Source organism: Rhinolophus sinicus, linkage group LG17, assembly GCF_036562045.2.
Source record: "Rhinolophus sinicus isolate RSC01 linkage group LG17, ASM3656204v1, whole genome shotgun sequence".
NCBI lineage: Eukaryota > Metazoa > Chordata > Mammalia > Chiroptera > Rhinolophidae > Rhinolophus > Rhinolophus sinicus.
The window spans coordinates 23,637,936-23,650,590 of record NC_133766.1 but is presented as its reverse complement, the minus strand read 5'-3'; the positions used below and the strand labels follow the sequence as shown (position 1 = coordinate 23,650,590).

The 12,655-nt window shown below is 46.8% G+C and overlaps 1 protein-coding gene across 1 annotated transcript in view; it reads left to right on the top strand.

The window, feature by feature from the left end:
- Positions 1-3,914, top strand: part of MDM4 (MDM4 regulator of p53) — a 52,854-nt gene extending 48,940 nt beyond the window's left edge. Inside the window, exon 8 of the mRNA XM_019711395.2 lies at positions 3,841-3,914. Coding sequence (XP_019566954.1) covers positions 3,841-3,899 — 59 coding nt within the window. The 3' untranslated portion in view covers positions 3,900-3,914. The remainder of the gene's footprint in view (positions 1-3,840) is intronic.
- The last annotated feature ends 8,741 nt before the right edge of the window (positions 3,915-12,655 follow it).

Sequence of the window (12,655 nt, the reverse complement as noted above, 5' to 3'; positions counted from 1 at the left end):
GTGCAAACCCAAGAAACTTTTAGGCCCCCTGAAACCTTCTGTGGACCATAGGTTAAGAACCCTGTTCTAGAGCAGCAGCTCTCAAACCTTAGCAAACGTCCCAGTCACCTGGAGGGCCCTGCCAGCAGATGGATAGGCCCATTTCCAAAGGTTACTCCAGTAGGTCTGGGTGGGGCCTGAGCATCTGCAGTGCTATCAGGCTCCCAGGTGATGCTGGCATTGCCAGCCTAGGAATCACACTCAGCGCCACTGCTGTCATCTAAAACTACGGGAACAATAGATAGTTTTGGGAGGGAGAGGAGCAGTGGGAAATTGTTAAGCCTAAGGTCATGGAGATAAGGACAGATTCTTTTGTTCTGCTGGACTCCTCGGTTTCAGTTAGACAAATGCTCAAATGTTTCTCTCTCTCTCTCTTTCCACACACACACACACACACACACGCACACACACACCCCATTTCAGGTGTAGAGAAAAGGGAAAGAGGAGTGAACTCTCATTTCAGGGTTAGGGCAAGGTGTGCAAAAAATGTCTTTTAGGTTAACATGTCCTTACAGCACCTTTACAAAGAGGGGAAATGAGAAGCATTGCTTCCTGATGAACCATGTTGCTTCCTCTCATTCTGGGGTTCTTTCCCCTTCATCAGTAACCTTTTAAAGAATCACTAATAAGACACTAATTTAAAGAATCACTCGTGGGAAATAAGCCATGTATTCAAATCAAGCTGAAGAGATATGAAACTTCAGCTTCCACTAAATGAAAAATCTTAGCTCAAAATCCAGCGGAGTACACTGCTCAAAACTGTTAGGTAATTTCGGGAATAATTGCATCTGCTTTCTTCTCTCTCTGTCCCTCTCCCTTTCCCCCTCCCCCTCTCACTTCTCCTCTTTCTCTTCTCCCCTCTATCAATGGAATGATGGACAAATGAGGTAAACACCTCCTGTTTCCTCTTCCCCTTGCTTCCATCAGAGCCTGGGGTTGCAGCGTCCTCAAATACGAATGACCAATCATTTCTCAGGCCTCTAACCAGCAGATGTAACCTTTATCTTCCACCAGAGGGCACCAGTAACCTATAAAACTTGAGAGGAAGGTCCTTTTGCCCTTAAGACAACGTACTTGAATCTGCCTGAAGATAACCCCCTAGGTTTAAGTCTTTATTTAAATATTCTCACTTCTGGTGCTTGGAGGAATAATTTGTCAGATTCCTCTAAAATCCAGGAGGGCAATCTGGAGTAAGAAGGTTAGCGTAAATGGCTCCAACTCCACACCAGCCAGCAAGAGAATTACATTTCCATTTTTGATTTTGCCCATTTCTAGCATCCATTCTCCGTCTCTTTAGACTATCTGTAACCTAGTTACAAATTATTCTCTTGATAATAAGCTATTACATTTCCTTTCTTCTTGGTTTACTCAAATAAACGGAACTGCTGGTTTTTCCTTTGATGTACAGCCTCCCCCTTTCTGCCCCCAATCATGGCCGGCCGTCTTTCCAGCAGAGACAGGGGCGTGGGGCGTGGGGTGTGGGGAGGCTCTGTGTCTGAGCCCCTGCCTTGCTGCTGAGCCACAGAAGCTGTTTGCCTGAACACCTTTGTGCTGACAGTCTGCTGATCGGCCAGTACCCATCACTAGAGCCTGTGTTCCTGGGACAAGCTCTTTCTCCATCTGAGGAAGGGGGACAAGTAGGAAAAGTTGAGGCCACCAGCCATACAGCCTCCCTGAAAACGTCACAAACTTCAGGGGAGCAATGAGATCCAGTTTGTATCTGTTTTATACACACTATTTATTTTTCACCCGTCTTCGTTTTTTAATCAGGGGAAGAAATACAGACTCAGGTCAGCTTTCAACAGTGTGCCTAGGAATGCTGGCCCAGACAAAAAAAGCCTGAAGGGAAATCAACAGTACGTGTCATGCATCTTATTAGGAACAGAGAATGGGATGGACAGGACTCCAGAAATCGAGTGCAACCCCTCATTGTTCTGAGAGGAGAAATGACGTGGTCAGGGTCACAGGGTTGGTTGACAGCAGAACCAGAATTCAGATCTGTGGGCAGACACACTTGTTCTCGTCTCACCATTCCATTTTCTAAATCAGTCGTTATTTGTGACATTCACTGTGTGTTTAGTATGTGTCAAGTATCAGTTTTATCTTACGTTAATCGTCACAGCAACCCTACAAAAGACGTGTGGTTACATGAATAAGATGTGTTGTCCCCATTTTACGGATGCATAGAGAAGTAAAATAAAGGATATAGGAAAAAATTAGCCAGTGTTCTTTTCAGTGCTTCTCCATGAGGTTTTTTTGTTTGTTTTGTTTTTAATGGGACTATCCTTTGCATAGTAGGATACTTAGCATCTCTGGCCCCCCAAGCATTAACTGGCCCAGTCATTATAAAACCAAAAATTTCCAACCCTCCCTCCCCCCAAAAAGAGTAGAATTGGTCTTCCTGCTGGTTGGAACCACTGACTTAAATGCATGGCACAGGAAAAGGAGTATTAAACAAAATTGATTTGCTAGTTTGGTTATTTTTATATTAATGAAGGTCAAAAGATGGCCAAGAGCAGGCCAAGAGGAGGAAATCCCTGGGGGTGGACATAGCTCTGGAAGGGAGGAGGCTAAATTAGAAAGGAAGGGAGTAATATTGGACCAAGGAGGATCTTTGTGCGTGGCTGCTGCTAAAACCTGGAGCGTGGGCAAGGTCTACCCTCACAAACCCGTCCCTTTAGACACCAGTTGGGTCTCACAGACAAGGACGGGGGATGATAGGCCGTGCCCACCCAAAAGGGCCGCCACCACCCACCTCAGCCTGGTGTTTTCAGGTGGGAATGTGGAGTCACTGTTGACAGCCTTTCTAATATTTCAAGAGACTCTACCAGGCCAGGTTATTATTATTTTTTTAATGATTTTATTGGGGAAGGGGAACAGGACTTTATTGGGGAACAGTGTGTAATTCTGGGACTTTTCCAAGTCAAGTTGTTGTCCTTTCAATCTTAGTTGTGGAGGGCGCAGCTCTGCTGCTGTTGTTAGTTGCAGGTGGTGCAGCCCACCATCCGTTTCAGGAATCGGAACCAGGAGTCTGAACCGGCAATCTTGTGGTTGAGAGCCCACACTCCAACCAACTGAGCCACCTGGCCACCCAGGAGCTGAGTGGCAGCTCATTGACTTCATTCTAATTGTGGAGGGCGCAGCTCGCTGGCCCATGTGGGAATCGAACCGGCAGCCCCCCAGCGCTCACGCTCTAACCAACGGAGCCACCCGTCTGGCCCCAGGCCAGGTTTTTATAGGAAATCTCTCTATTGTAATTATTGGATTTAAAAGATAGTTTTAAGCTTTAGGCCAAGAAAAAGGCTTGCAGGTGACTTGGGTAGTCTGTGACCTGCCGGTCGGGTCCCGTCTGAGGAGCCATTCCCATCTAAGGTGTGTGCCCACCATGCTGGTTGACAGAAGGGATACAGATTTCAGTACACACAGAAGGAATTTACCTATCTGAGTTGGCAGCCAGTGGGCAGGCTGGGCAGAGGAGTGGTGAGCTCTTCTTGGGGCACGGCTCCACTGAGGCCAGGGGGCCACAGGAGCTCCTGTCCCTTCTGGATCTGAGATCTGCAATTCTGGGGCTGTGATTCCGTGAAGGCAGAGCTGCGAACACGAAAACTCTTAGCGGCAAGCCAATGCCTGCAGTGCTCCCCGATCAGGCCCCTGGCAGTGGCTTCTTTGCTCGGTCCTTTCATTTCCCCCGATGTGCAGGAACGGGGAAAAGGAGTCTCTGGTCCCTGCAGGCCCTTGGCCTTGGCCTTGGCTCACGGCACTGGCAGTTTTCAAACTCAAGCTACTTTTGTTTTCTCTCAGCCAGTGGGTCCCTGACACCAACTGCAGAGCTAAACAACCGGTTTTCCAATCTACTCTGAGGTAAGTTTAAATGAACTTTTCTTTGAAGCCCATTGGGAGCTGTCTCCTTCCCCTGTTAATCCAGCACGAAGCAGTTTCTCAGGAAAGCAGTGTTTCATACATGGAACACTGGAGCCTGCAGATCCTCTATGGGGCTCAACCCCTTCCACTTTGGGACCCTGATGGGATGTCCAACTGCAGACTACAGTACGTGTGCTCTCCTGTTCTCTGGGGAGGGGCGTGCCGGGGCCTCTTGCTCTCTGGGCAGGCAGTACTGTGCTTTAAAAGCAGTGCCTTTGTTGGTTTCTAACTTGTAGCAGAGGGATAGTCGGATGGGAGGAGGTAGCCTGGCTTTGCCAGCCCGACTCCTGATGTGGAGGAGCTGAAAACCAGGCCGCCATGTTGATATCTACATGCCAGGCAGTCTCTCTTCAGTTCTCCAGACCTAGTCAGCCTTGGGCTTCTGAGGTCTGTAACCTCTCCTTCCTGGCTGCCCACATCCTTGTACCCCGTGTCCTGGGGCAGCTCGCAGAAGAGGGGTGGCCCTAAGCCCTGCTGCCGGTCATTCCTAGCCTGCATGCCCGGGCAGGCCAGGGTTTCTTGGGCTTCAGAAGCTTCTGTGCTATAGACGGGAGGATGGTATAGGTAAAGGCTGTTGACGAGCATGCAGCGTGATACACGGAATGAATTCGGAGGCCCGGGGGGGTGATTGTCTGGCTCTGCTCCATCTCAACCCCCAGCAGCCCCGGGAGTCAGGCCATAGTCATCATTTTCCTCCTCCTCTACTCAGCCTCGCACCTGGATGCCCCCCCGTCCAGGTCAGCTTCCCATCCTCCACCAGGACAGAACTCCGCTGGGCAGGGGTGTAGGCATCAGCCTTTAACCAATGTGCCTATAACACACATTTTCAGAATTGTGAACAGGATTAGTGCTTCCAGATTTTTGGCTATCACAGGTGAATAAAATAAGAAATCACAAAACACAACAACAACAAAAACCATATGTAGTTTTTTAAGATGGGGACATCCATAAGGTTGCCAGCTTTTATTTAATCAAACAAGCACATTAAAAGAATAGCAAATACTACTACCATATATCACCATAATCCTTTCCTAAAGGAAATGACATTGAATGCCACAGATGCATTTAATGCCACAAATGCATCTCCAATAAAGGACAGTCCTTTGACATCATAAAGCTCTGTGAAGAAACTGAACTCATTTTTCTAGTTGCATCCCAGACGTAACATCCTTGTCATGGGTGTCCTCAGCCCTCAGATGGGACTGGCACTCGGGAACCCCTGCACTGGATACCTGTGCCCTTCCCACTTTCTGTGTCCATCTCTGTCTTTCCTGCTTTGGAACCTGGCCCATGAAAAGTGGATAATCATATGTGAGGAAAAGTTGTGAAAGACTTTGGAAAGGGCAAAAAGAAATTATTACTGGGTGTTCTGTCTAGTTTCCCTTGGATTAATTTTCCTTTCATTTTCCTTGAGCTGTTTTACAAATCTGTAAATTGTGCAAAGCTGATAAAAATGCAAATGATTTTGCCCATAGACATGCTAATTATATCCAGTGGCGCTGCAACTGGCTATTGTGCAGTGGATATTGATCAGCCTTGCATCTGATAGTAAATTACTTGCAGCTTTCCTGGTGGCTTCTGTATGTGTCTGTCTGTGTCTTGGGATTCTCCTTTGAATGATTGTAACATCCTACTAGTTCCCTCATTTATTGATGAGTTAAATCACTGACATGTTTTAACTTTATATTTGTACAAGGGTCTTAATCTTACATTTAAAAAAATCATTTCATACCCAGCAAAGCTATCATTTAGAATCAAAGGACAGATAAAGAGCTTCCCAGACAAGAAAAAGCTAAAGGAGTTCATCACCACCAAACCAGTATTACAAGGAATCTTGGACTTCTTTGAGACAAAAAAAAAAAAAAGTATATATATATGAATAATAAAATGGCAATGACTATATACCTATCAATAATTATTATATTTTCAATGTAAATAGCCTAATGCTCCAATCAAAAGATGGGGGGGGCTGAATGGATAAGATAACAAGACCCTTACAAATGCTGCCCACAAGAGACTTACTTCAGATCACAAGACACTTACTGACTGAAAGTAAAGGGATGGAAAAAGATATTTCATGAAAATGGAAACAAACTAAAAGCTGGAGTAGCAATACTTATACCAGACAAAATAGACTTTAAGTCAAAGACTGTAACAAGAGACAAAGAGGGACCCAGGAATCCCACTTCGGGGTATTTATCTGAACAAACCCAAACGCTACTTTGAGGGGTTGTGCTCATCCGTATGTTCACGGCAGCACTGTTTACAAAGCCAGGATATGAAGGCAACTTGGGTGTCCCTGAATGGATGAATGGATAAAGAAGAGATGGTACGTATATGCCACAGAATATTACCCAGCAGTAAAAAAGAATCAAATCTTGCCACCTGTGACAAAATGAATGGACCTAGAGGGTACTGTGCTGAGTGCAGTAAGTTAGTGAAATGTCATATGATGTCACTTATTAGTGAAATCTAGAAAACAAAATAAATGCAACAGAAACAAACTCATATGTACGGAGAACATTTTGATAGTTGCCAGATGGGAGGGGTGGGTGAAAACGGGGAAGGGATTAAGAAGTACAGATTGGTTGTTCCACAGTAGTCATGGGGATGTAGGGTATAATATAAGGAATATAGTGAATAATACTGTAATAACTATGTATGGTGTCAGATGGGTACTAGCTATATCGGGGTAGATGGGAGGGCGTTTGGGGCAGGATGAAAAAGTGAAGGGATTAAGAAGTACAAACTGGTACTTATGAAATAGTCATGGGGATGTAAAGTAAAGCATAGGGAATATAATCAATAACATGGTAATAACTAGTGCCAGGTGGGTACTAGTCAGGGGATCACTTTGTAAATTATATAAATGTGTAACCACTATGCTGTACACCTGAAATTAATATAAAATAATATTGAATGTCAACTATAATTGAAACATTTAAAAGGGGGAAAATATAAAGGGAAATAAGTGGTTCAATGTCCCAGGTATAAAACAAGTAAGACTTGGAGATGTAATGTACAAGATAGGAAATATAGTCGATAATATTGTGATAGTGTGGTACAGTGTCAGATGGTTGCTGGGCTTATTATGGTGATAACTTCTTTAGCATAGGGAATATAATCAATAATGTGGTAATAACTATGTATAGTGCCAGGTTGAGTAACTATGATGCATACCCGAAACATAATATTGTATGTTAGCTATATTTTAATAAAAATCTAAAAATAAATAAATAAAATACACGGCTTTAAAAAATCCTTTCACAATGACTACCTCTGAGCGTTGCTGTGCAGGTGGAATGAGGTCACAGATAAGCTGGTTGTAGGGCCTTCCACGGCTGGGACAATCCTTGCTTTTTCCTGGCTTCTGAGCTCCAGAGTACCCTGTGTTTTCACAAACAAAATCTTTTCTTTTAAATTAAAAAAAAAATTTTTATTTGGGGATTATTGGGGAACAGTGTGTTTTTCAGGACCTATCAGCTCCATGTCAAGCGGTTGTTTTTTTTCAATCTAGTTGTGGAGGGCACAGCTCACTGTCCCATGTGGGAATCGAACCGGTGACCCTGGTGTTATGAGCACTGTGCTCTAACCACTGAGCGAAACGGCTGCCCCCAAATCTATTTTTTTTTAGTCTTTCTTTCTTTCTTTCTTTCTTTCTTTCTTTCTTTCTTTCTTTCTTTCTTTCTTTCTTTCTTTCTTTCTTTCTTTCTTTCTTCCTATTATTAGTTTCCGGTGTACAAAACAACATAATGATTAGACATTTATACCCCTCACAAATTGATCTCCTCACCAAGTCTGCTACCCCGCTGACATCGTACATAGTTTTTACAGTACCATTGACTGTATTCCCTATGCTATACATCCTGTGACTATATATGTATATTTAATTATAGTTGACATTCAATATTATGTTATATTAACTTCAGGTGTGCAGGGCATTACTTAAACATTGATATAATCTATGAAGCGATCCCCCGATGAGTCCAGTGCCCGTCTGACACCTACATGATCTTTACAACATCACTGACTATATTCCCCGTACTGTATTTCACATCCCATGACTATTTTGTGACGACAAATTTGTACTTTCTAATCCCTTCACCTTTCTCACCCATCCACGACCCCTTCCCATGTAGCAACCATCAGTTTGTTCTCTGTAGCTATGGGTCTGTTTCTGTTTTGAAACAAAATCTTTTGATTAAACTTTTCACATTACAGTATTAGTGACGTCGAGTTTCCGAGCATTTCCACATTTCAAAAGAGGACCCTTAGAGAAAATGCTTCTCCAGAGGAATGACTCAGTGGTGGAAATACAGAGGGATGCAGTACACAGGTGCTGTAGGTATGTGGGACCGTGTGCCTCTAAAATAACCTGCCCTGCTGGTATTCAGCTGCAAGGGATAGTCTGATTCTCCTCCCCACCCTCCCCAATGCAGGAAGCACCATCCTTCCCATGCTAAGGAGAATAGGTTCTACCTTGTACTAGGATCTTAGAATATATGCTTATTAAATCCTCTCCTAGACCTGTGAGCTGGATATGTTTATCCATGTTATTGTTGAGGAGCTAGGAGAAGTTAAATGACTTGCCCAAGGTTACACAGCTAGGAAGTTGTGCCAGGATTCAAATCCAGAGCTGTGGATTTGAGCCATGAAATAGCCCTCTGGTCAAGACTCTTCTCCCTCCCTCAAACCCATCACCACTGCTGAAATGCACTGCCAAGTGTTACAGCTCTGTAAGGACATTGCTCCCACTAAAATGGAAATGACCTGGAAGGCATAACGCACTTGCAATGAAAATAATGTCAGAAACAAATTGATCTGAATAAGTGTTGGGGCACAGCCAAGAGAGGAGCTGGGGAAAGTGAGAAGGTAGTTTCCTGTCGCAGGGGCCTCTGTGCTCAGTGGACTGAGGGGTGAGAGGAGATTTGATAGGAGCAGGAAGAAGCTGGGGAGGGTCAGACAAGTAAATTGAGTCAGCTGGGGAAGAGCAGTGAGCACTTATAGCCCCTGTCGTTGGACCCTGAATAACCGAGGAGGGTACAGGTCACAAGAAGAGGAGTTTGCAGGCCTCAGGAGTTGTACATGGAGTGAAAGGCTTCCTACAGGTCAACCAGCTGAAGCCACGCCCTCCTCTGCACCGTCCTGGGCCCGGCCAGGCATAGTAGGGCATGTGGACGCTGGGATGGCCTGGAGGATGGAGGACAATGAGCCCGGCCAATGCAGCGTATGTGCCAGGCAGGAATATTGGAGGCCCAGGCACACGGAAGTCAGGCAGGTGGGTGTCTTGGTGATGGATGGGAATTTCCTGACCTTCCCCTCTGTTGAGTCCAGCTGGACAGACCCAGTGGCTCCAGGGCCCCTTGTCATCCTCTGAGTGCTTTGTGATTAATGCACAAGTCACTTATTCCCACCGCCTGTCCCTGCTCTGTGCCCTCCTAGCTCCCGTGGACTCTTCTGCACTTAGGTAATTTACTCAGAAATTACTGTCCCTAGAATTTCTCAGCATGCTCAGTGTACAGGTAGTGACCAGGGTCTGCGTGTGATTTCCCTGCGGAATTCTAACCAAGGACAGGTGAGTCACAGCACAAGGGAGAGACTTAAATCTGTGCAATGAAGAAAGCAGGGCCCAGCTGACGCCAGAATCTGTCCTGCAGGAATCAGTCCTTCTGTCCTACACACTTTGGGGCTCAGTGGGAAAACAGGTCCACCTGGTCGTCATTCACGGGGGCTGCCTGTGGTCCCAGCAGAGTTTCACACAGGATGGCCTAACCCTGGTTTGTCTGGGAACCAGAGAACTGCATTTGGAGGAGGGGGAGGCCTCTCCCATCCTCCACACCTGCCAGCCAGATGCTACCCCAGCCAATACAGAAAACGAATGGTCCCAAATAAACACTCTCCCTTTTTTTCAAAAAATATTTTCCTTACCTTGGCCGGGGATCCCAAAACAAAGACTGCATATAAACTAGATTTCATGCTGATTTGGCTTCATGGGCTTTATAACTAATCAGAGCAGGAAAGACAGAATCACATGCTGTTAACATTCATTCCTTCAATGAATGTTTAGTGAGTACCAGGCAGGAGAGAGGGGTTGTTTGTGTTAACTCATTGGGAAGAGCATCACATTGGGAATGCTTTGTGCTGTTCATTCTTTCACGCTGTCCCAGAATTTATTTAATTATCCCCACCCCGCTCTATCCCCTACTTGCGTCCCTACCTTCCTCGATGGACAGATGAAAATGTTTTTGCTCAATCTGAGGAAGCTTTGTACGGTAAAGGATGGGGGACAAATGCTCTATGTGTAAAACAAAGTCAGGGTTCTGAGTTCTTGAGAGTTCTCGTGAGGACTGTGGAATGTGGAATGTTCTTGGAGGAATGTGAACTCCGGCAACAGGCCAAATGGGGCTTCAAATAGTAACAAATCTTTTGGTGGCAAAGGTATATTTGACTTAAGACTTTGTAGCAGGAAGCCAGCTGCTGTGAGGATGAGAAGTCCACATTCAGAGGGCTAGAGATACTCTCTCTTAAAGAGCAGGGGCCAGAGCTCAGCCCTGCCCTCTGCAGAGCCAGCAGGCGTCCCTTTGCTGGTGGTACACAAGGACAAGGGCTTCTGAGGATGTCGCACGTGCGTACTCCCTTGTTCCCAACTGTCCCCACTCTCTCCCTCCTCTTAGCCCCTCCCCCATCGATAGTCCAATCCTTGGAGGCAAATGCACAAAGGGACGCTCCCAGGTTGCAGGACCAAATGTGGCCCATCTGGCTGAATGGGGAGCTCACACCTCTGCTTTGGTAAGAAGCCCTTGCCAGCCCAGCCACCAGGACGTGGTCCTAGCAGAGATAATGGCCTCAGCTTACATAGCGCTGTCTTCTAATCAGATATTTACTCATTAACAACAGCCCTGTGAGTTAGGTACTGTTATGACCCAATTTGACAGATGACTAAACTGAGGTCCAGAGAAGTTAAATGACTTGCTGCGGGTCACACAGCTTTCAAATGGTAGTTTGAGGATTTGAATCTGGGCTATTTGCCTCCAAAGTCCACGTACTTGACAATATCTTTTCTGCCATCCTAGATGAGCATTCTCTTATGTTACACTTTTGATTGCAAGTGACAGAAACCCAACCCAAGGACACTGCAGCTAGAGGAAGCAGCAGTTGCAAAGGCTTGGCAGCCCAAAAGGGAAGGTGTGTGGTCTGTGAGGATTATAAGTTACTGGGGACAGAGATGGACGGAAGTCACAGGAGGGATCTTTAGTTGGGCCAGGTGCATGGAGGCAGGGGCTCACTGCAGTGACCCCGAGCTAAGGACACCAAGTGTCTTGTTCCTGAGGCTGAGGGTGAGGAGACACGGGGAGCCAAGCGCGGCGCTCTCTTCAGCCTGCGTTCCTCATACGGTCCTCTTCTCCAACACTCCTCTGTTTCCTCACCTATATTCTGTTGTTTTCCAAATCCTTTCTGCTCCTGACACCCCTGGAGAAGGAATGCCCCGTGGAGGGAGCTTTGATCTGTCTCCGCAATCTGGGAGGGCAGTCTCTGGTACAGATCAAGTATGTAACTTGGTACCTAGTTCCATGTAAGCCTGGTTGTTTTAATTCAAGATGCAGTAGGAGGGCTGCTGTGCCAGGCACTGGGAGCTGGCAGGGGCCGCAGGAGTGGACCCGTGGATCGAAGCCTCCTTTATTCAGGCCGTGTGGTCTCTGATTTACCTTTTGTCCCTTTGCCACGCCCCACTCCCACCTCTGCCAGTTTTGAAGTTTCAGTTCTCCCTGAATCCACACAGTGAACTGGCTCAGAGAGCCCCTGTCCTCCACACTCACGCACCTAGCATATTGGGTGTGGCTGGGGGGTAGGGGGAACCGGGCAGCCTGGTGACCTGGCCGAGCACCTGTCAGACACTGGTGAGTGGCGGCTTCCTCCTCCTGCTCCTGGTGTGGACTTGAGCAAACCATTGGACCTTCCTAGGCTTCTGCATCCTCCTTGATGTGTCAGGCAAGTGACTTGTGACTGCTCTTCCCACCCTTGTGAGCAGGGAGCAGCTAAAGGACCTTTTGAAACCCAGGACGAAACCCAGGAAGCAGAGGCCCCAGTCATCTGGCTCCGGAAATGCCCAGTTCAGAGGGCTCCTGTCCCTCCCAGCAAAGTGTCCAGCTACAAGGAACACCCAACTGTTTACCTCAGAATCCATTAGGCTCCTGTGGTTGGGGCCCGGGATGAAGGGAGGAGAGGAGAGACTGGAGCGGCTACAGTGGCAGAGTGAATGGAGCAGGTGGAGGTGAAGGCTGTGGGTTGACACACTTGGTAGATATGGGCAAGGCTGCTGTGAATGCAGCCTCTTCCTTCCCTCCCCTCCAGCCAACTGCAGTGCTGGTGTGAGGAGAGACATGGAACCAAGCATGGAGACAGAGGTGGATGGACAGGGGACAGGTCCATTTTGGGAAGCAGGAGGCAGAGGGGAGGAGGTGCTGCAAGGGGTAGGACAACCAGCCACATGTCCCTGGGGCCTGTGTCCTATGAAAGACAACAAGGTCCCGGCTTGAGATTTGTCCGTACTCCTCCTCTGCGAATGCCTAGGAGCCCCTGAGAATCAGGGGAGAAGGGACCTTGGAGACCTCAAGGACAACTGCTTTCTCCACGGGTGAGGGAGGAGAGACCAGGAGAGGGGAAGGGACGGGCTCAAGTTCTCAGAACTTGTAAG